The sequence below is a fragment of the Piliocolobus tephrosceles genome, chromosome 8 (genome assembly GCF_002776525.5).
Source record: "Piliocolobus tephrosceles isolate RC106 chromosome 8, ASM277652v3, whole genome shotgun sequence".
Classification (NCBI taxonomy): domain Eukaryota; kingdom Metazoa; phylum Chordata; class Mammalia; order Primates; family Cercopithecidae; genus Piliocolobus; species Piliocolobus tephrosceles.
This window is the reverse complement of record NC_045441.1, coordinates 19053625-19076821: the sequence shown is the minus strand read 5'-3', so window position 1 is coordinate 19076821 and position 23197 is coordinate 19053625. Positions and strand designations below refer to the sequence as shown.

At 45.7% G+C, this 23197-nt stretch overlaps 1 protein-coding gene across 1 annotated transcript in view; it reads right to left on the bottom strand.

Annotated features, from left to right (window-relative positions):
• GALNT17 (polypeptide N-acetylgalactosaminyltransferase 17) overlaps positions 1 to 23197 on the bottom strand; it is a 597097-nt gene that overhangs the window by 131411 nt on the left and 442489 nt on the right. Inside the window, exon 6 of the mRNA XM_023218655.2 lies at positions 11807 to 11924. Within this exon, the coding sequence (XP_023074423.1) occupies positions 11807 to 11924 (118 nt within the window). The remainder of the gene's footprint in view (positions 1 to 11806; positions 11925 to 23197) is intronic.

Sequence of the window (23197 nt, the reverse complement as noted above, 5' to 3'; positions counted from 1 at the left end):
TTCAATTTTTAAAAATCCTACTTTCCTAATTTATTTTCTTTTATTTTTTATTTCCATAGGTTACTGGGGAATAGGGGGTGTTTGGTTACCTGAGTAAGTTCTTTAGTGGTGATTTGTGAGATTTTGGTGCACCCATCACCCAAACACTATACATTACACCCTATTTGTAGTCTTTTTTCCCTCACCCCCTTCCCACCCGTTCCCCTTGGGGGGAAAGGCCATTGTGTTATTCTTACTGCTTTGCATCCTCATAGCTTAGCTCTCACTTAGGAGCAAGAACATGCGATGTTTGGTTTTCCATTCCTGAGTTACTTCACTTAGAATAATAGTCTCCAATCTCATTCATGTTGCTGCAAATGCCATGAATTCATTCCTTTTTATGGCTAAGTAGTATTCCATTGAATATATACACTACAGATACAGATTCTTGTTTTTTTTTTTTTTTGAGACAGAGTCTTGCTCTATCACCAGACGGGAGTGCAGTGGCACGATCTCGGCTCACTGCAACCTCCGCCTCCTGGGTTCAAGAGAGTCCCCTTCCTCAGCCTCCCGAGTAGCTGGGTCTACAGGCGCAGCACGTCACCATGTACAGTTATTTCTTTTTTTATTTTTATTTTTTTGTATTTTTAGTAGAGACAGTGTTTCACCATGTTGGCCAGGATGGTATTGATCTCCTGACCTCATGATCTGCCTGCCTTGGCTTCCCAAAGTGCTGGGATTACAGGTATGAGGCACTGCGCCCGGCCATCACAGATTCTCTATCCACTCTTTGATTGATGGGCATTTGGGTTGGTTCCACATTTTTGCAATTACGAACTGCGCTGCTACAAACGTGTGTGCGAGTATCTTTTTTGTACAATGACTTCGTCTCCTCTGGGTAGATAACAGTAGTGGGATTGCTGGATCAAATGGTAGTTCTACTTTTAGTTCTTTAAGGAATCTCCACCCTGTTTTTCATAGTGATTGTTGTAGTTTATATTCCCACCAAGTATAACACATATGGCCACTACCTGCTGTAACTCACACGCTCAAACCATAGCAGGAATCCCTATGTCCTCGCTCCTCTAAGTCAGCCCACACCCTAAGCACTGTGACCTTGCAGACTCCAGGGCGGAATGGAGAACAGCCAACACTTGTTCTGGTACCCCTCTGCCAAATCCCACTCTGGCCAGAGTCTCTTCCCAGTCCTGTGTTCACTTGACATCTCACTGTCAGGTTAGAGAGAACTGCTACTCTTCAAACTCAACATTTCTAAAACGGAACTTACTCATGTCCCCATTGACAAACCTACCCTACCAAAGTCTTCTATTTAGGGGACTGGTCAGTTGGTGGGAAACCTGGGAGGCACCCTTAATAATCCCTTCTCATTCGCTCCTCTCATTCAGTGGACCACCACTGATATAATTTATCTCTGTCTCCCCACCCAAATCCCATCTTGAATTGTAATCCAAATTGTAATCCACACGCAATGAAGGAGGGACGCAATGAAGAGGATCATGGGGGCAATTTCCCCCAGGCTGTTCTCACGATAGTGAGTGAATTCTCACAAGATCCAATGCTTTAAATGTGGCCGGGCGCAGTGGCTCACGGCTGTAATCCTAGTGCTTTGGGAGGCCAAGGCGGGTGGATCCCATGAGGCCAGGAGTTCAAGACCAGCCTGGCCATCATGGTGAAACCCCATCTCTACTAAAAATACAAACATTAGCTGAGCATGGTAGTGCACGTCTGTAATCCCAGTCAGTTGGGAAGCTGAGGCATGAGAATCACTTGAGCCCAGGAGACGGAGGTTATAGTGAGCTGAGACTGAGCCACTGCACTCCAGCCTGGGCAACAGGGCAAGAGACTATGTCTCAATCAAAACAAAACAAAACATATAAGTGTTTAGCACTTCCTCCCTTGCTTGGTCTCTCTCCTGCCACCATCTAAAACATGCCTTGATTCCCCTTCCCCTTCCACTATGATTGTAAGTTTCCTGAGGCCTCCCCAGCTATGTGGAACTGTGAGTCAATAAACTCTCTTTTGTTTATAAATTACCCAGTCTCAGGTATGTCTTTAAAGCAGTGTAAGAACAGACTAATATAACCACGCTCTGTCTATCACACCTCCTAAAGGGCACCGGTACATCCAAGTCTATCTCAGGCTTAGTGCTCCCTCCTTGGCTTAATCCCCACACATGCAAATGCCTCCGGGCTGGCCTGGGGTGTCTCAGAAACATGAGATTTATCATATAATCTTTCCACCTTCTCCTAAACCTCCTCCAACAGTGCTCCTTAGAGAACAGCACCACTATTCCCCACCTGCTCAGCTTGGACTCCCACTTCTCTTCATCCCCTGCATATACTCAATCTCCAGGTCTTATCTCTTCTACTTCCTGAATTTGTCCATTCCTCTCCCACTGTCACAACCATATAGGTCAAGCCCCTCCTCACCAGCTTTTCCTGAGTGTACGCAGCTTTATCATCCATTTTCCACATGGCTGTCATAGTTATCTTTTTAGTAAACAGAAAAGTCTAATCCTCTTACTTCTTTTAAATCCCCTCAAGGGTGGTAAGTAACGGGTACTTGAGACTATCTATGTCTCATCCATCTATCTATCTATCTATCTATCTATCTATCTATCTATCTATCTATCTATCTATCTATCTGTCTATCTATCTATCTATCTCTCTATCTATCATCTATCACTCATCCATCTATCATCTATCAATTTATCTATCATCTATTTATATATCATCTGTCTAATCTATCATCTATATCTACTATCTATTCATCTATCATCTACATCTAACATCCATTTATCTAATCTATCATCTATATAATCTATCAAGCTATCATCTATTTATCTGTCTATATAATCAGTCTGTCATCTCTATCTATATCTACCTATTCATAAATCATCTATCTAATCAATCACCTCTATGTATCTAATCTATATCTCATCTATCTATATCATCTATCCATCTATCTGCTATCTCTATTATCAATCTAATCTACCATTATCAATCTTTCCATACCTATCTATATGTTTAATCTAATCTATCATCATTCTATCCCTCTATCATTATATCTATCTTTCTATCCATCATCTCTATCATCTATATCTCTATTATCTACTATATCATTAATCTATCATCTATGTCTGTCATCCATCCATTCATCCATCCATCTCTCTCTCTCTAATCTATCTATGTATCTATCATCTCTCTCTCTCTCCCCTCTTCCCACCTACCTACCTATTTATCTACCTAACCTACCTATCTAAAATGTCCACAGTGATCCTTAAGAAAAAGCCAACTTTCTGCTTATCAGTCCTCACAATCTGGGCCCCACCTTGATTGTTGTCGCTGAATCTAAGACATTTTCCTCCCCCTTTCTCTGCTCCAGCCATCCTGAACTCCCAAGGTTCTCAGGACACAGTTATCTCTCAGAATTCCAAATCTTTGCAGATGTTTTTCTTTCTGTCTAGAATATTCTTCCTTGTACACCTCCTTCTTTGCTTATTTACATTAAACTCATTTTAAAATTCTTAAATAGCATTTTCGTAGGGAGGTTCCTCCCAACTCCCTAGACTAGGCTATATTCCCTTACTATATTTTCCCATAGCGTTGCTCTATCTTGTCTTTTCACACTCATCACAGTGCTATTTGTTTAATGAATAGCATTTCTGTTTGACTATACATTTCATGGAGATAGAGACTCCATGTATTGACTGTGGTAGCCCTAGTGGAAATGCCTGCTGGGCTACAGAAGGCACTCACCAAGTTTCCATTATAATCAGAAGTATTCAGTTGAACTGTTGGCCATCAATCATATATGCCCCTCCATGAAAGACCAGTTTGTGAAATCTCAAGGCTCACTCTATACTTGGGCAAGACCAGGAAGTTTGCTTTGAACTGTATCACAGATAAACTTGGGCTCTGCCCTACAAAGGTATTCACATAGCCAAAGATGACCTTCAGACCAGGCCTTGGACCCAACCTTGACCAATGCCAACAGGGGAGAGAACCAAAGACTCATGCAATCTTAAAAGTATGAAAATGAAAACAGACTGATGGTCTGGTCCTCTCTGGGATGGACCATTATGCAAATTACATAATTCAATGGATGTAGCAAACTTGAGCTTGAGAGTTCCAAATGGACAACACAGGCCACAGGAGGCTTTGGGAATCAGGGTTCCTGATGCCAGAGGTCTCAGAGAAGGCAGGGGGAAATCTATCTTGGTTAACATGGATGCTAGCTGGTGGGTCCTTAAAACCATAGAGAAGCGGCTAGGGTGGGGATCAGGAGGGTAGGCAGAAGGCCTTGCCAGAGCTAGCTGTAGACAGGAGGGAAGCAAAACTAAGAACAAGAGACAGGGCCAAGAGACCCGTGGGAGTGGGAAATGCCGTTTTCATTCAGGTTCCTGGGGCTTTGGCCATTCCAGAAGGCTCATAATTTCTATACAAGGCCAGGCACAGTGCCTAACCGCTGTGGTCCCAGCATGTTGAGAGGCTGAGGTGGGGCAGTCCCTTGAGGTCAGGAGTTTGACATCAGCCTGGGCAACATAGTGAGACCCCATCTCTACAAAAGAACCAAAAAACAATAATTATCTCGTTGTAGTGGTGTGCACCTGCAGTCCCAGCTACCTGGGAGGCTGAGACAGAAGGATCACCTGATTCTAGGAGTTGGAGGCTGTAGTGAGCTATAATTTTTGTCACTGCACTCCAGCTTAGGTGACAGTGAGAACTTGTCTATGTATATAAAAATTGTAGGCCTGGCATGATGGCTCACGCCTGTAATCCCAACACTTTGGGAGGCTGAGGTGGGTGGATCATCTGAGGTCAGGAGTTCCAGACCAGCCTGACCAACATGGTGAAACCCTGTCTCCACTAAACACAAAAAATTAGCCAGGCGTGGTAGTGTGCACCTGTAATCCCAGCAAGCTGGGAGGCTGAGGCAGGAGAATTGCTTGAACCCAGGAGGCGGAGGTTGCAGCGAGCCAAGATTGCGCCACTGCACTCCAGCCTGGGCAACAAGAGCGAAACTCCATCTCAAAATAAATAAATAAATAAATACATAAGTAAATAATTGTAAACAACCCCTCTGAAAGAGGAAAGCCTTCAAACCCACTGCTGATGTGATTGATCTCAGTTGGCTCAGCGACTATGAAACCCCGAGTCTGTGAACGACCCCCAGGTCTTCACTGCCTTGAGCTTGAATGGACAGAGCTAGACAAGATGACAGGAGTTCTAACTGTGCTCCCCCCTGAGTCCTGAAAGTGGCAGCCCAACTCCTCAGAGAAATGGAATGGCTCAGAGACATCTTGAGCTATGCAACCAGCAATTAAGGCATCTGGGTGCAACTCTGCTTTTTAAGAATGTTATGTTTACCCTGAGTGCGAATTAAAATACACTTGTTCTTTGCCCATCACTCATCATGACTCATCTAAGCCAACACGGACTTAGAGTCTGAATCCTTTCCTGGTGACTGTTATGGAGTGACAGGGAACCCAGCAAAAAGACCCCTGCGGGGGCTGAACCATGAAAAGGCCCTGGGGCTGGGCGGGAGTAGGCAAGAAGGTTACCTTACTTGAGCATCCTCAAACCCTCTTATATCCTTTCCTCCATGATGGCTTATTGGTGTCAAAATTTTGCATATGTGCATGTATGTGTGTGTGTGTATGTCTCAGAATTCCAAATCTTTGCAGATGTTTTTCTCTCTGTCTAGAATATTCTTCCTTGCACACCTCCTTCTTTACTTATCTACATTAAACTCATTTTAAAATTCTTAAATAGTATTCCCGTAGGGAGGTTCCTCCCAACTCCCTAGACTAGGCTATATTCCCTTACTATATTTTCCCACAGCGTTGCTCTATCTTGTCTTTTCACACTCATCACAGTGCTAATTATTTGTTTAATGAACAGTATTTCTGTCTGACTATAAATTTCATGGAGACAGAGACTCCATGTATTGACTGTGGTAGCCTCAGTGGAAATGCCTGCTGGGCTACAGAAGGCACTCACCAAGTTTTCATTATAATCAGAAGTATTCAGTTGAACTGTTGGCCCCTCCATGAAAGACCAGTTTGTGAAATCTCAAGGCTCACTCTATACTTGGGCAAGACCAGGAACTTTGCTTTGAACTGTATCACAGATAAACTTGGTTTTTTTTTTTTTTGTTTTTTGAGCCAGTGTCTTGCTCTGTCACCCAGGCTGGAGTACAGTGGCGTGATCTCGGCTCACTGCAAGCTCCACCTCCCGAGTTCCTGCCATTCTCCTGCCTCAGCCTCCCGAGTAGCTGGGACTACAGGCGCCCGCCACCACGCCCGGCTAACTTTTTTTGTCTTTTTTGGTAGAGAAGGGGTTTCACCGTGTTAGCCAGAAAGGATGGTCTCTATCTCCTGACCTCCTGATCCACCCGCCTCGGCCTCCCAAAGTGCTGGGATTACAGGCACGAGCCACCGTGCCCAGCCCCATATTAATTTTTTAAACTTCAACTTTTGTTTTAGATTCAGAGGATACATGGGCAAGTTTCTCACATGGGTGTAGTGTGTGCTGCTGAGCTTTGGGGGAACGACTGATCCCATCACCCAGGCACTGAACATAGTACCCAATAGGTAGTTTTTCAACCTGTGGCCGCTGTCTGTCTCCCCACTCTAGTAGTCTCTGGTGTCTGTTGTTCCCGTCTTTATGTCCATGGGTACCCAATGTTTAGTTCCCACGTATAAGTGAGAACATGTGGTATTTAGTTTTCTGTTATTGCATTAATTCACTTAGGATAATGGCCTTTCACTGTATCCATGCTGCTGCAAAGGACATGGTTTCAATCTTTTTTATGGTTGCATAGTATTCTATGGTGTCTGTGTACCACATTTTCATTATTCAATCCACTGTTGACAACCACCTGGATGATTCTATGTCTTTGCCATTGCGAATATCACTGCGATGAACATATGAATGCAGATGTCTTTTTGGTAGAATGGCTATTATTAAAAATTCAAGACCGTGAGCCGTGGCTCATGCCTGTAGTCCCAGCACTTCAGGAGACTGAGGCGGGCAGATCACTTAAGGTCAGAAGTTCGAGACCAGCCTGGGCAAGACGGGGAAATCCCATCTCTACTAAAAATACAAAAATTAGCTGAGTCTGGTGCATGCCTATAGTCCCAGCTACTAGGGAGGCTGAGGCAGGAGAATCACTTGAACCTGGGAGGCAGAGGTTGCAGCGAGCTGAGATCGCGCCGCTGCACTCCAGCCTGGGCAACACAGCAAGACTCTGTCTCGAAACACACACACACACACACACACACACACACACACACACACACACACACAAAGTTAAAAAACAACAGATGTTGGCAAGGCTGCAGAGAACAGGAACACTTGTACACTGCTGGTGGGAATGTAAATTACTTTAGCCACTGTGAAAAGCAATGTAGAGATTTCTCACAAAACTTAGAACTACCATTCAACTCAGCAATCCCATTACTGGATATACACCCAAAATAAATAAATCATTCTCACAAATGTTTTAACAATTCAATGTACCCGCACAGGAATTCTGCATTTTATTCAGTCCATGGGATTCATGATAAAGCCAAGACATCCTTTGGTTGTCTGGGGATCTGAAAGTGTGTCTCCCTTGTCTTCCTTTAGAAAGAACTTCCCAGTAAGATGCAACAGTCTTGGGTGCCATGTTTTTATGTAAGAGAACGGGAGAATGCCTTTTCTTCGTAAATGGACTGATATATTGGAGAAAGACTTTACGTCATTTAAAAGTAGCCTATCTTTTCTTCTGTCCTTGGAGAATTTTTTTTATCTCTTAACATTACTATAATATGCTTTGTTAATAGTTTCTGATTACTATTACTCAGAGCAAGATGAAACCTTCCAATTTCCATCTCATTTATTTTCTCAATTCTGACTTTTTAAAAACTCCTTTTCTGTATTGATTGTTTTGGTCACAAGCAAGCTGCCTTTCACGTAGGCCAGAACCCTAGAGTCAACTGCTACTTTTGTTCACAGTAAGACTTTCTATTCTTGTGTTCTTGTGACAGATCTTTACTTACTGAGGATGGAATTAAAAAGTAACAAAAAATTTCAAAGATCGTTAGAAAGATCACAGATTGACCCATTTCTTGGTTAAAAAAAAAAATCAAGAAAATAGTGTTCTCATATTAAAATTTTTCCATTGAATGAAAGCATAGGGTTTTGGGTCATTACTTATAGGTAAGTTTGTATATGTAAATGTATGTGTGTACACTACATGAAAATTATATATATGCATGTATATATATTTACATAAAGCCCTGCTTCTTTATTCAGGTGGTGGGGATGGATTTCTTAAGAATGCATTTATTATGCAACTCATTTGAGCTCTAAACAGTACAAAATAGCACAAAATAAAAGGAGAAGTAGTATTGTCTCTGAAGCGCCTTGTGTATATTATTCCATTTGAAAAAGGGAGCTCTGTCATCAGGAACCCTGTAGTCACCTGGTGGAGGCACCTGTACATGAAGTTAAAAAGGTAGTAGATGCTGGTGCCTACAGGGCTCTGGCTGTGTAGGCTGGAGTAAGAAGAAAGGACTCACTTTGGGCCAGTGTGGTCATGGAGGGACACCTGGAGAAGGGACTAGAAAGAGGTGGATTCTCCCTTAGGCTCCTTTCTACTAAAAGGCCATGCACGTCCCAGGAATTTGGCTAAACCTAGGGGTAGACCAGTAGCTCTCCAACAAGGGCACATAACTGTTACCTGGTGGGGTGGGAGGGCTTGATAAACACAGGGAGCTGGACTCCCTGCCACTCCGGAGTTTCTGGTTCAGTAGGTCTGGGATGGGGCCCAAGAATTTTCACTTCTAACAAGTCCCCAGGTGAGGTGAATGCTGATTGCAAACATGAGAACCAGAGAATTCTGTGTAGACTCGGAACCCAGGCCTTTGCCTTTCTGCAACCAACAGTACCCAATCCCACTTTAAGAACTGGCAGAAAACCAAGGTTTATGTCAAGATCAGCTTGCAGCCCGCAGGATGATGTGGTTTATGGAAAGTTAAGAGGCAAAATTATTCCCCCATTTCCAGCTGCTGGAGATGCCTGGAAATACTGTAAGAGGCAAGTAATTGCACTCTACAGTGACATCTATGACCCTGAGGCAAGTGACACTTTAATAAAGACCTACCCTGGGCGGCAGGGGAGCTGAATTGTCATGGAGGAGACAAAACCAGTGAGAAATTGCCTGGGGGCAGACTGGGCTCTGCAGGGACCGTTCATTCCAGCCCATCAACAAGGAGTGAGGAATCTCCAAACTGCTTTCCACAATGGCTGAAAGAACTTAAAACGGAATTACCATTTGACCCAGTAATCTCATTTACTACTGGTTATAGAACCAAAAGAATATAAATCATTCTACCATAAAGACACATGCACACGTATGTTCATTGCAGCACTATTCACAATAGCGAAGACATGGAATCAACGTAAATGCCCATCAATGGCAGACTGGGTAAAGAGAGTGTTGTACATGTACACAATGGAATACTGCACAGCTGTAAGAAGAAGGAGATCATGGATCATGGATGGAGCTGGAGGCCATTATCCTAAACAAATTAATGCGGGAACATCCAACTAAATACCGCGTGTTTTCACGTATAAGTGGGAGCTGAACATTGAGCACATATCGTCACAAAGAAGGAAACCATAGACACTGGGGCCTTCTTGAGGGCAGAGGGTGGGAGGAGGGTGAGGATCAAACAACTACCTATCAGGTACTATGCTTATCACCTGGGTAATAATCTGTGCACCAATCTGCGCTCATTGAGGTGTCAATTACCAATACAGGTAATACACAATTCACCTATGTAATAAACCTGCACATGAACTTCTGAACCTAAAACAAAAGTTAGAAGAAGAAAAATAAAAAATAAAATAGACCAGGCGTAGTGGCTCAAGCTTGTAATCCAAGCACTTTGGGAGGCCGAGAGGGGTGGTTCACAAGGTCAGGAGATCGAGACCATCCTGGCTGCCACGGTGAAACCCCGTCTCTACTAAAAACACAAAAACAAAATGAGCCAGGTGTAGTGACGGGCGCCTGTAGTCCCAGCTGCTCGGGAGGCTGAGGCAGGAGACTGGTGTGAACCCAGGAGGTGGAGCTTGCAGTGAGCCGAGATTGCGCCACTACACTCCAGCCTGGGTGACAAAGCGAGACTCCGTCTCAAAAAATTAATTAATTAATGAATTTAATTAAATAAAGGCCAGGCATGGGGGCTCATGCCTGTAATCCCAGCATTTTAGGAGGTCGAGGCGGGAAGATCACCTGAGGTCAGGAGTTCAAGACCAGTCTGGCCAACATGGTGAAATCCCATCTCTACTAAAAATACAAAAAATAGCCAAGTACAGTGGCACGCACATGTAATCCCAGCTACTTGGGAGGCTGAGGCAGGAGAATCACTTGAATCTGGGAGATGGAGGCTGCGGTGAGCCGAGATCATGCCACTGCACTCTAGCCTGGGCAACAAAGTGAGACTTCATCTCAAATAAAATAAAATAAATAAATAAAAAACAAAAAATAGGGAGTGAAGGGAGAATGTATGTGATCCCACAATCTGGTGGTACAGGGGCGTTGGTGGACAGGACTGTGCTGCTGGGGAAGAACCCAGGAGCCCCCTCCTTGCTTCAGGGATCAGAGACAGCCACACAGTCCTGCCTGCTAAGCAGTTCCCACCATCACCACCAAGCCTGCAGAGCCTAACACTCAGACCTTTCCTGCCAGGTCACTGCAAAACAAAATGAATCATTTCTGGAGATCTAATGTACAGCATGGTGGCCACAGTTAATGATACGGTATTGTAGACTTTTAATTTCCTAAGAAGATAGATCTTAAATTAGATCTTCTCACCAGCCCCCACACACAGTGGTTCTAATTAGATGGAGGTAATGGATGTGTCAATTAGCGTGATTTTGGAACTCCTGGGCTCAAGTGACCCTCCTGACTTGGTTTCCCAAGTCACTGGGATTATACGTGTGAGCTAATTTTTTATTTTTTGTAGAGACAGTGTCTTGCTATTTTGCCCAGCCTGATTTGAACTCCTGGGCTCATGAGGTCCTCCTGACTCGGCTTCCCAAATCACTGGGATTACAGGTGTGAGCCACCAAAATCTGTATATGTCAACAACATCTCAATAAAGCTGTTAAAAATAAATCTGCGGGTGTAAAAACTAAACCACAAATGCCTTTGTTAGAGAGACGGGGTCTGTCTTGCTCTGTTGCCCAGGCTGGAGTGCAGTGGTGCCATCATAGCTCACTGCAGCCTCGAACTCCTGGGCTCAAGCCATCCTCCTACCTCACTCTCCAGAGTAGCTGGGACACAGACATGCACCACCACGCTTGGCTAATTTTTTATTTTTTGTAGAGACAGGGTCTTGCTCTGCTGCCCAGGCTTGTCTTGAATGCCTGGCTTTAAGTGATCCTACCACCGTGGCCTCCTAAAGTGCTGGGATTACAGGCATAAGCCACTGTGCCTGGCCTGAAAATATTAATTTAAGGAGATCATTTAAGAACAATTTAAGAAGAGAACAAAACCACCCTCTCCAGCTAATGCCCAGAGTGGGTTGCCAAGGCATGAAATCTATCAGCCAACTTTTAGAGAGGGGAAAGCCTAGGTTTCCTTATCTAAGGAGGGGTGACAATGCAGCTCATGCATCTCCCAGGGACAGGGCGGAGTAAACGAATCTGTCATTCATCAACTGTAAGAAGCTTTAAATATACCCCACAGATGATCAAGCAGCTCTGCTCACAAACGTGGACACACCAAGAGGAAGGGACACCATGTCACAAACCTTGATTCCTAGTTCAATATTTTCTCCTCCGTACACATCCATGCCAGGATCCAGAAGACCGATTTCACCAAAGAACTTCCTGTTGACCACAAACGAACAGCCTATCATGGCTGGGGTCCTGTGGGAGGGAGAAAGAAAGGAAGCTCATTGAGGTGTCAGCACCAGAAGCTCTTCCATTGGTACTGTCCTAGCATGTACTGGGTTCCAGTCTAGCAAATCAAGTCATTTCCCTCAATTCCCACACCTCCTCTCTCTGTAAGGTTGTCTTTTTTTTTTTTTTTTTAAGTCAGAGTTTGCTCTTGTTGCCCAGGCTGTAGTGCAGTGGTACCATCTTGGCTCACGGCAACCTCCGCCTCCCGGGTTCAAGCGACTCTCCTGTCTCAACTTCCTGAGTAGCTGGGATTACAGGCATGCATCACCATACCCGGCTAATTTTGTACTTTTAGTAGAGATGGGGTTTCTCCATATTGGTTAGGCTGGTCTCGAACTCCCAACCTCAGGTAATCCGCCCACCTCAGCCTCCCAGAGTGCTGGGATTACAGGCTTGAGTCACAGAGCCTTAGCTTCAGAAGCATCTAGGGATAATGCGGCTCACTCGTAGATGGTGTAAGGGCTGGTCTCATGTATCCCTTGGCGTCTGCACACATAGCAAGTGGTCCCTGCTGCACTCTGTTGACAGTTGAGTGATAGGATGGGGATCCTTGTGCAGTCTCAAAGAAGCTTGGATGTGAGAAGCAAGATGCATCACTCCCCACCCCAGGAAAAAGAGAATGAGCAAGCTAGGAGTGCAACAGGAAACTGGAGAGAAGGAGATTGCAAACAAGGGCTCCAACCTCCATGTTATGGTGGGAGAAAGTGGACCAGGGTGGGGTCTTTAGAAAAGGGTGAAGACTCAGGGAAGAAACACATCCTAGTGCCTAGAGGCATCCATCAGAAATGGCAAGGAGACCACCGCAGCCCGCAGAGAGGAGGTCTCCGCAGGACAGACAGAGAGAGCACCTGTAGAGTAACCATGAAGTCGGGACAAAGGATTATTTTATTTTTATATAAATTCATCCCCTTGGTTGTTTCTTCCGGGGAAGGCTAAAGGCACAAGTTGACCTATTGAAAATTAGAGACAAGAATCATGTGAGGCAACCTGTCAGAACAACTATTATTAAAAAGTAAAAAAGGCCAGGCGTAGTGGCTCACGCCTGTAATCCCAGCAGTTTGGGAGGCCGAGGCGGGCGGATCACAAGGTCAGGAGATCGAGACCATCCTGGCTCACACGGTGAAACCTTGTCTCTACTAAAAATACAAAAGAATTAGCCGGGCGCGGTGGCAGGCGCCTGTAGTCGCAGCTACTCGGGAGGCTGAGGCAGGAGAATGGCGTGAACCTGGGAAGTGGAGCTTGCAGTGAGCCAAGATCGCACCACTGCACTCCAGCCTGGATGACAAAGTGAAACTCTGTCTCATTAAAAAAAAAAAAAAAAAAAAAAGGAAAAGTAAAAAAAACCAAACCAAACCAAACAAAAAACCACCAGATGTTGGTAAGGTTGTGGAGAAAAAGAAACACTTATACACTGTGGCTGGCAGTGTAAAATAGTTTAGCCCCTGTGGAAAGCAGTTTGGACATTTCTCAAAGAACTGAAAGTAGAACTCCCATCCAACCAAGCAATCCCATTAATGGGTATACACTCAAAGGAAAATAAATCCTTCTACCAGAAAGACACCTGTATCCCCATGTTCATTGCAGCAATATTCACAATAGCAAAATCATGAAATCAACCCAGGTGCTCATCAATGGTGGACTGGATGAAGAAAATGTGGTGCATATACACCATGGAATACTATACAGCCAGAAAAAAGGAACAGCATTGTGCCCTTTGCTGCAGCATGGACACAGGCGTTCAACACTAGCACGGAAAAGCTGTTTCCCAGATTTCAGTCCAGGGATCAACTTCATCAGCATCAACCCAGTAACTCCTTAGAAAATGCAGCTTCTGGCCAGGCTAACAAGCAAATTAACGCAGGAACAGAAAATCAAATACCATATGTTCTCACTTGTAAGTGACAGTGAAACATTGGGTACACACAGGCTAACAATAGACAGGATCTCCAAAAACAGGTAGAGAGGGAGAGGGGAGAGTTGAAAAACTACATATTGGGTACTCTGTTCACAATTTGGGTGATGGGATCAACAGACGCCCAAACTTCAGCATCACTCAATACACCCATGTATCAAATCTGCACATGTACCTCTTGTATCCAAAATTCTTAAAAAATCACATGAGAGCTGGGCGCAGTGGCTCACACCTGTAATCCCAGTACCTTGGGAGGCCGAGGCAGGCAGATCACAGGGTCAGGAGATCGAGACCATCCTGGTCAACATGGTGAAACCCTGTCCCTACTAAAAATACAAGAATTAGCCAGGCGTTGTGGTGCGTGCCTGTAGTCCCAGCTGCTTGGGAGGCTGAGGCAGGAGAATTGCTTGAACCTGGGAGGTGGAGGTTGCAGTGAGCTGAGATCGCGCCACTGCACTCCAGCCTAGGCAACAGAGTGAGACTCCGTCTCAAAAATCAATCAGTCAATCAATCATGTGAGACAATACAACACATGCATATATGTGCAGGGATTGATGGGAATGCTGTATTATTCTACCATGTTCTTTGCAATGTTGTATGAGGTATGGGACCATGTGTTGTAAATGAGAAAAACCATACTGATAAATATTAAGTATTGTATTACATTGTGCATTGTAGCATAGTATCAACAGATAATTTATTATATCTTTTTGCCTCTGTTTCTAGACTTTATAGGAATCCTTACATAATACATTCATTGAGTAAATATTTTCTCAGCATCTACCAAGTCATGCCCTTTTCTATAGCTGGATGTACTCTAGATCCCAGATGCAGCTGGAGATCACTATCCTAAGCAAATTAACTCAAGAACAGAAAACCAAAGACTGCATGTTCTCACTTGTAATTTGGAGCTAAGCATTGGGCATACATGGAGATAAAGATGTCTATGGCATTTTGCTGGTGCTGTAGAAGGTGGGAAAACAGAAGACATACCTCTGTCATCCAAGCAACTAAGAGTGAATATAATAATAATATAATTATTATTATTGTTATTGCAACTATTTATTGAGCAATTTCCTGTCTCAAGCACAAGGTACAAAGTACTTTCCATGCACATCTCGTGTATGCACAGCCACAACCCACTGAAGGAGGTAGAACCATCCCCATTGAACAACTGAGGCACATGGAGATTAGGTGACCTGAGTCACAGAATAGAGCTCAGCATCTGCCTGGCTTCAAAGCCCTTGGTTTTAGCCCTTTTGCTTAACTGCACGCCTTAGAAAAGGCTTCATGGAGGAACTGGTAAATGCCCACACTGCCAAAGGCCAGAAACACCGTTACGATGCTTCCCTGGGCAAAAGAGACACCTCATGCAGGAGGCCCATTGAAACACCACTGGGGCCACCAGGAAGCTACTAGGTGGAATTCTTTGAAGCGGGAAGTGTGGACTGTAGTCTCAGACCCTCATTGGCCGTTTCTGACTTCTAACTTGACTTTGACCTTTGCATCCCAGTTTCTGATTCCACAGAAAGCCACTAGGTACCCACGTGGTGAGGCAGCAGTGGATGAGCCTCTTCATTCACCTTCAGTGGTGGCACCAGCATGAAATGTGTAGAGTTGAATGCTGGTGCTGCCGCTGAAGACTATAATTGCATAAGTCAATGGAGCACTCTAGATCCCAGTTAAATCTCTGCAGGGGGCCGGCGCGGTGGCTCATGCCTGTAACCCCAGGACTTTGGGAGGCTGAAGTGGGCGAATCACAAGGTCAGGAGTTTGAGACCAGCCTGACCAACATGGTGAAACCCTGTCTTTACTAAAGATACAAAAATTAGCTGGGCATGGTGGTGTGCACCTGTGATCCCAGCTACTCAGGAGGCTGAGGCCGGAGAACCACTTCAACTTGGGAGGTGGAGGTTGCAGTAAGCCAAGATCGTGCCACTGCACTCCAGCCTGGGTGACAGAGCGAGACTCCATCTCAAAAACACAAACAAACAAAAATTTCTACAGGGTATTGTTGTGTGGATTAAACAAGAGAAAACCTGCAATGGGCCCAGTGCACAGAGCAGGAGCTCAATAAGTCATGTGCCTTCACCTTCTTACTGGGAGGTGCCTTCTGTGTTCTTACAGAAATCTCAAGCCAATCACACTTATGCAAACAGGACCTTGCTTCTGCTAGTGTAGCAGGGCCACCCTGGACTATGCCAGGGAAATGCATGGCTTCTAATGTCCACCATTTCTTTCCAGCTCTTAGCCCCTTTTAGAGAAGCAGCCTGACCTTTAGTCTGGAAAAGCACTGAATGAATCCATTCCCTGGCCTCAGCTAACAGAACCAGAAAATGAGCACTGATCCCAAGCCTGGTCAGATTATGTTTCCTCTGAAGCTTGGAATTAGGTTTCTCCTGAAGGGGTGGCTTTGGAAATGAAGACAGCTCTAGGAGCGAGAACTCAATAGGCTTATACATGTTCAGGGCTCAGGCTGCCATTATGGGCAGTTCCTGAGGGGCTCCATGCACATGGATGATTGAGCAGAAGGAGGAGGCACATGGACAATGGAGACTACATGGGTGTGGGGGTGACTGGCTACCCGGGAACCCTGGCTTTCCATCTGCTGAGAGCCCTGGCTCTGCTCTCTGCCCCTAAGTTATAGGAGGGTCCTTTGTGTCTTTGCAATTGGTCCTTCTCCACATAAACCGTGTTAGATAAGTTTCTGTTCTTTGCACCCAAATGGTGATGATGACCTATGCTAACCCCTCCTACTTACGATCCAGAGCAGGAAAAAAAAAAAAAAAAAAAAAAGGTTTATCTCACAGCCAGAAGAGGAAGGTTGCAGGCAAGATTCCTTCTGGAAGAGCTGGAGTCAGAGTCTACCCAAGACACAGGTACCTGGGTATGCTGGCATCAGCACAGAAGTAGAGGACAGAGAGATGTCCTTGGTGTTAGCTCCATTTTCTAGATAGCATTTGTGAGCACATCAAGAAATTCTGGTAAGTTATAAAAAATCTCCCCAAAAGCCTATGCTTGGAGTCTGAAAACATCCAGCATTGACAAGAGTGTAGTGAAGACCCTGCTCTGAGATTCTGCTTTCTAAACTCTCAGAGGCAAACAGCGCAGTTAAAACCACAGAAAGCGCTCAGGCCACCAACTCTCCCAAAGCAGTGGCTTTGGGCATTGCCCTGTGTGCGGAAAAGTTGTTTCCCAGAGTTCAGTCTAGGGGCCGACTGTACCAGCATCAACCCAATAACTCCTTAGAAAATGCAGCTTCTGGCCAGGTGCAGTGGCTTGCGCCTGTAATCCCGGCACTTTGGAGGTCAAGGTGGGCTGATCATCTGAGGTCAAGAGTTCAAGACCAGCCTGGCCAACATGGGAAAACCCCCATCTCTACAAAAACAACAAACAAACAAACAAAACACACACACACACACACAAATTAACCAGGCCTAGTGGCATGCACCTGTAATCCTAGCTACTTGGGAGACTGAAGCAGGAGAATTGGTTGAACCCAGGAGGCGGAGGTTACAGTGAGCCGAGATCACACCACTGCACTCCAGCCTGGGGGAAAGAGCGAGACTCTGTTTCAAAAAAAAAAAAAAAAAAAAAAGAAAAGAGCCAAAAAATGCAGCTTCTTGGGTCTGGTCCAGAACCATGGACTGGGTCCAGAGACGAAACTCAGAGATTTGTGTTTGCACCTGCGGGACCGTGCTGTGCCTGTGGAGCCTTCTACCCCACTGGATGTTCAGGTATCTCCCTGACAGCAGAAAAGTTATGCCTGTCATTTTTCATGGTATTTCCAGCAGCTAGAGCACTCACCAAATACTGCTGAGCGAATGAATGTGCAGAACAGATCTGGGGGAGGACTCCTTCTAGGGAAGAGCGCCATGATGCTTCAGGAACCAACTGGGTATCAGGGGAGTGTGTTCTAACTAGGAGTGGGAGGGAGGGATGAAATATGGAGGAAGGAGAGCAGGATGAAGTGCCAGAGACAGGATGGAGAAGAGAGGAGAGAAGGGGAGAGGAAAGGAGAGAGGAAAGAGGGGAGGAGACAGAGGGATCAGAAGCTCATCACATCACCTTCACGGAGAAGGGGAGTAGACAGTCTTCCTCCTCTTCCAGATCCCCCTCAGTTACCCTTTGGGTAACATCTTTCCCTGTCAAGCAGCCTGATTTTTTTTTTTTCTTGAGATGGAGTCTCGTCCTGTTGCTTAGACTAGGGTGCAGTGACGCCATCTCAGCTCACTGCAACCTCCGCCTCCTGGGTTCAAGCAATTCTCCTGCCTCAGCCTCCCAAGTAGCTGGGATTAAAGGCAACCACCACCATGCCTGGCTAATTTTTGTATTTTTAGTAGAGACAGGGTTGCACCATGTTGGTCAGGCTGGTCTCGAACTCCTGACCTCAAGTGATCCACCTGCTTCAACCCCTCAAAGTGCTGGGATTAAAGGTGTGAGCCACCGCGCCCAACCCAGCCTGATATTTTAATGTAACTGGGTTTTATCTGGATGGTATCTGTGGCTGTGGGTGGTAAGGAGAGAAGGCTTCACAGCATGACTTGCCCGAAGTCCCCTCTCTGGTGGAAACAGTTCTGCTCAGCACATGTGACAGGGTTCTCTATCAGAGTCCTGGGGTTTCTCACAACAAAGTGGCAAGGTTTCCATTTGGTATGTCTTCGTTCAAACCAGGACAGGGCAGGTCATCAGCCCAGAGGTGCCCAGGAGGCCGTGGGAAACCAAACCTCCACCTGTGTCCCAAGCAGGCACTATCAGAACTTACAGATGAAGGGGAGGAGGTAAGCCCAGTGCAGTAGGGATGTGGAATGAATGTGTGACAATGGTCGCTGTTGGTGTCACAGGAAAATTGTCCTAACTGGCCGGGTGCGTTGGCTCATGCCTGTAATTCCAGCACTTTGGGAGGCTGAGGTAGGCAGAATACTTGAGGTCAGGACTTCGAGGCCAGCCTGGCCAACATGGTGAAACCCCATCTCTGCTGAAAATACAAAAATGAGCCAGGTGTGGTGGCAGGCACCTGTAATCCCAGCTACTTGGGAGGCTGAGGCAGGAAAATCACTTGAACCTGGGAGGAGGAGGTTGCAGTGAGCAGAGATCATGCCAATATGCTCCAGCCTGGTGACAGAGTGAGACTCCATCTCAAAAAAAAAAAGAAAAAGAAAAAAAAGAAAAAAGAAAAGAAAAGAAAAGAAAAAAAAAAAAAGAAAATTGCCCATCACGACCAAAATCTACTTACAGAGCCTGACAGAGGCTGGAAAGGAGAGGCTGGGACTGGCCCCAGCAGGTGACCCTCCCTGGAAGCAGAAGCAGAAAGCCACTGTTCTGCAAACACCAAGCCTTCCCTATAGTGCTAGGAGCTGGCAAGACCCCTGCCAGGTGGCTAATGTCTAACTGGTGATCACTGTGGAGGACATTAAATAATGAAAGGGCATATCTCCCTGGGCAGGGTGGCTCATGCCTGTAATCCTAATACTTCGGAAGACTGAGACAGGAGGATCGCTTAAGTTCAGGAGTTTGAGACCACCTCGGGCAACAAAGCAAAAATTACAAAAATCCCTGTCACTACACAAAATAAAAAATTAGCCAGGTATGGTGGCTCACACCTGTAATCCCAGCACTTTAAGAGGCCGAGGTGGGAGGCTTGCTTGAGCTTAGGAGTTTGAGGCCAGCCTGGGCAACACAGGGAGACCGTGTCTCTACGAAAAATAAAAAATGAGTCAGGTGTGGTGGCATGTGTCTATAGTCCTAGCTACTTGGGAGCCTAAGTTGGGATGATGTCTTGAACCTGGGAGGTTGAGGCTGCAATGAGCTATTATCGCACCACTGTACTCCAGCCTGGGTGATGGAGTGAGACCCTGTCTCAAAAATTTTAAGAAGAAAAAAAAGAAAAGACAAATCTGCCCATGTACAGGCCAGTCAGTGCTGCTGGTGAGCTCAGTGGGCACCTTATTTGTACTCTGGAGCTACCTGCCTGGACTGATAAACGAGGGGCTGTCCTTGTCCTCTGACTGGGCGTCCCCACCAGCAGCCCAGCCACGGAAGCTGCAGTTGATACCACCTGGGGCCTGATGAGACCTGAGAACATGAGTCTCCAGCCTCATCCTTCAAACTCAACGGCGATTACGACCATGAGTACAAACATTTCCATTTAAAATCATTCAAAAATGACAATCACATTAAGGGATCTGCCAAAGCCTAATAGCTCCATTACAGAAGAGAAGAACAGAAATTAAAAATAATCACTTATTGTTGCTGTTACAGAAATATATGCAACACACACAACAGTTTCCACTGAATGACAGAAAAGCAAAGGAACAGACAGTGAGGAGAGGGTGGGGGCCCCAGAGATTGGCACCAAGACATATACAGCTTTCTCGAGCTCATTGTGTTTTCTTTTCATAGGTGACAAAGGGCTCATCTGAATTCTAGATGCTTCCCCTCCTCTACATCTTTCAATGGCTCACTATTCCCTTCTGAATTAAGTACAAGTTCTTCCTTGGCATCTCTGCCTCTCTCAATTCCTTTCCAGCCATCAACCTGATAAATCCTTTGGCCTGGCTACTCTACACCAGGGGTCCTCAACCCCCAGGCACTGGACCATGGACCAGCACCAGTTCGTGATCTGTTAGGAACCAAGTGGCCCATCAGGAAGTGAGCAGCAGGCAAGTGAGTAAAGCTTCATCTGTACTGACAGATGAGGTTTCCTATCACTTGCATGACCGCCTGAGCTCCACCTCCTGTCAGATCAGCAGTGGCATTAGATTCTCATAGTTGTGCAAACTCTACTGTGAACTGTGCATACGAGGGATCTAGGTTGCAAGCTCCTTATGAGAATCTAGTGACTGATGATCTGTCACTGTCTCCCATCACCCCCAGAAGGGACTGTCTAGTTGCAGGAAAATAAGCTCAGGACTCCCACTGATTCTACATGATGGTGAGTTGTAGAATTATTTCATTATATATTACAATGTAATAATAATGATTTCTAGTTGAAGCCTTGTGTCCCTGCGTTGTACGTCAATGAGTGAGGCTGTTGGTATGGGAAGAGCAGGCTCCAGTGGTGGAGAGAAAAGAAGGAGCTAGAAACCAGAGAGTGTGAGCCAGGTGCAGTGGTGCACACCTGTAATCCTAGCACTTTGGGAGGTCCGGGCTAGGGGACTGCTTGAGTTCAGGAGTTTGAAAACAGACTGGGCAGCATAGTGAGACCATGTGTTTCTACCAAAAATAATTTTTTAAAAAAATAATCAGGCATGGTGGTGCACACCTATATTCCCAGCTGCTTGGGAGGCTGAGGCTGGAGGATCACTTGAGCCTGGGAGTTGGAGGCTGTAGTGTGCTATGATCACACCACTGCACTCCAGCTTGGGTGACAGAGCCAGACCCCATCTCAAAAAAAAAAGACAAAAAACAAAACAGAAAATCTGCTGATCCATAGCCTATAAATTAGGGGAGTGTCTATCTCCAGAATGCACTAGAAGGCAGCCCCTTTGGACCAATGTCTTCCACCCACCCGTCATTCCCCTGTTTGGTGACATTCTCCCACTTGGATGCCTGCTTGTCACCACATGGCTGGCCATCTCAGTCACCTGTTGGGCACAAGTCCTGGTGTTGTCATGTCTTACCTTTGCTTTTCCCCAACACCTATCACCTCTTGACATTCTCTTAGACCCCAGCCACCTGCTGGTCTCTGTTTTCTGGCAGCCATGTCTCCAAATTCTACCATGATGATGGTCCCTTGACCCAGGGATCAGGGGCTGACTCTATTGTCTATTTCCTGATTCCCACTGGCCTGCTGGGACTTGCTGCTTTTCTCTGACCTCAGACTCAAACAGCTGCCGTTTCCTTTGGTCTTAGCTCTGCTTCAGCTGTTTGCTAAGCACTTCCACATTCCAAAGCCCTGTGTGTAGAACACTCATCCTCACCCCTGGAGTTGTCCTGGTATGAATGAATGTCTGCAAATCCAACCCTCAAGGTGTAATCAGTACTGAGTATTTTGGTAGTACCGCCAACCTCTTTGGCAATCAGTAGGTTGCTTAATGCAAATTCACTAATTTCAGGCTGGGTGCGGTGGCTCATGCCTATAATCCCAGCATGTTGGGAGGCTGAGGTGGGCAGATCACCTGAGGTCAGGAGTTCGAGACCAGCTCGGGCAACGTGGCGAAACCCCATGTCTGCTAAAAATACAAAAATTAGCCGGGCATGGCGGTGCATGCCTATCGTCCCAGCTACTCAGGAGGCTGAGGCATGAGAATTGCTCGAACCTGGGAGGTGGAGATTGCAGTGAGCCGGGATCATGCCACTGCACTCCAGCCTGGGCAACAGAGCGAGACTCCGTCTCAAAACAAAAACAAAAACAAAAAGAAATTCACTAATTTCAGTGCATTTTGTTATAATATCAGCAATGATGAATTCTTTTATACCATTTCCTAATACATTAGAATAAATGCTCATGCGGATATTACCCTTTTGTAATCATATCACACATCCAGTCTATACCCACTGGCACAGGCACCATTATTGTAAGCAAACTGGCAGGGTCTCCAGGGATCATAGGAATTTACTCAATTTGAGCAATCAGCCTGTTTTACAGCCTCCTCTCCTGAAGCCTGTTTCTTCCTAAACCCTATATGGTCACCTAGTTGGTTAAAACCAGCTCCTGACAGATCCCCCAGTGATTTATAGATGAACTCAAGTGAACTTTCTCATGACAGTGCTAAACAGAACTACAGCTCTGTTACCATCACATGCAACCTGGGTGCTGGCATGATGGCATGATGGCTCCCTGTGCCTGCGCCACCGGGAACCCTCCTCTGCATGTAATGACACACCCTCTCCCCTCTCCATCACCCCATAAAACCCTCCTGTTGCTTTCCCACGGGAGACACTGCTTTGGAGGATACTCTCCATGCTCTCCTTCCTTGTGACAAGTGATCAATCCAAGTGATCAATAGGATCAAAGCCTGTGTTCTCCTGGGGAGTTGCTTGTTTCCATTTCCCCACGCAAATGGATCCTGTTTTGGAGGGATAACGGTAAGCCACAGTGACCAAAAGACCAGGCAGGGAAGGAGGAGGAGAACAAGATAGGAGCATATCACTCAGGCCGACAGCACCCTTTATTGGGCATCTCAATGCATCTGGTGCTACCTTAGGACAATCTATGATTATTTACTTTTTCTTTTCTTTTCTTTCTTTTCTTTTTTTTTTTTTTTCCAAGATGGACTCTCACTCTGTCCCCTGGGCTGGACTGCAGTGGCATGATCTCAGCTGACTGCAACCTCCGCCTCCCGGATTCAAGCAATTCTCCTGCCTCAGCCTCCCTAGTAGCTGG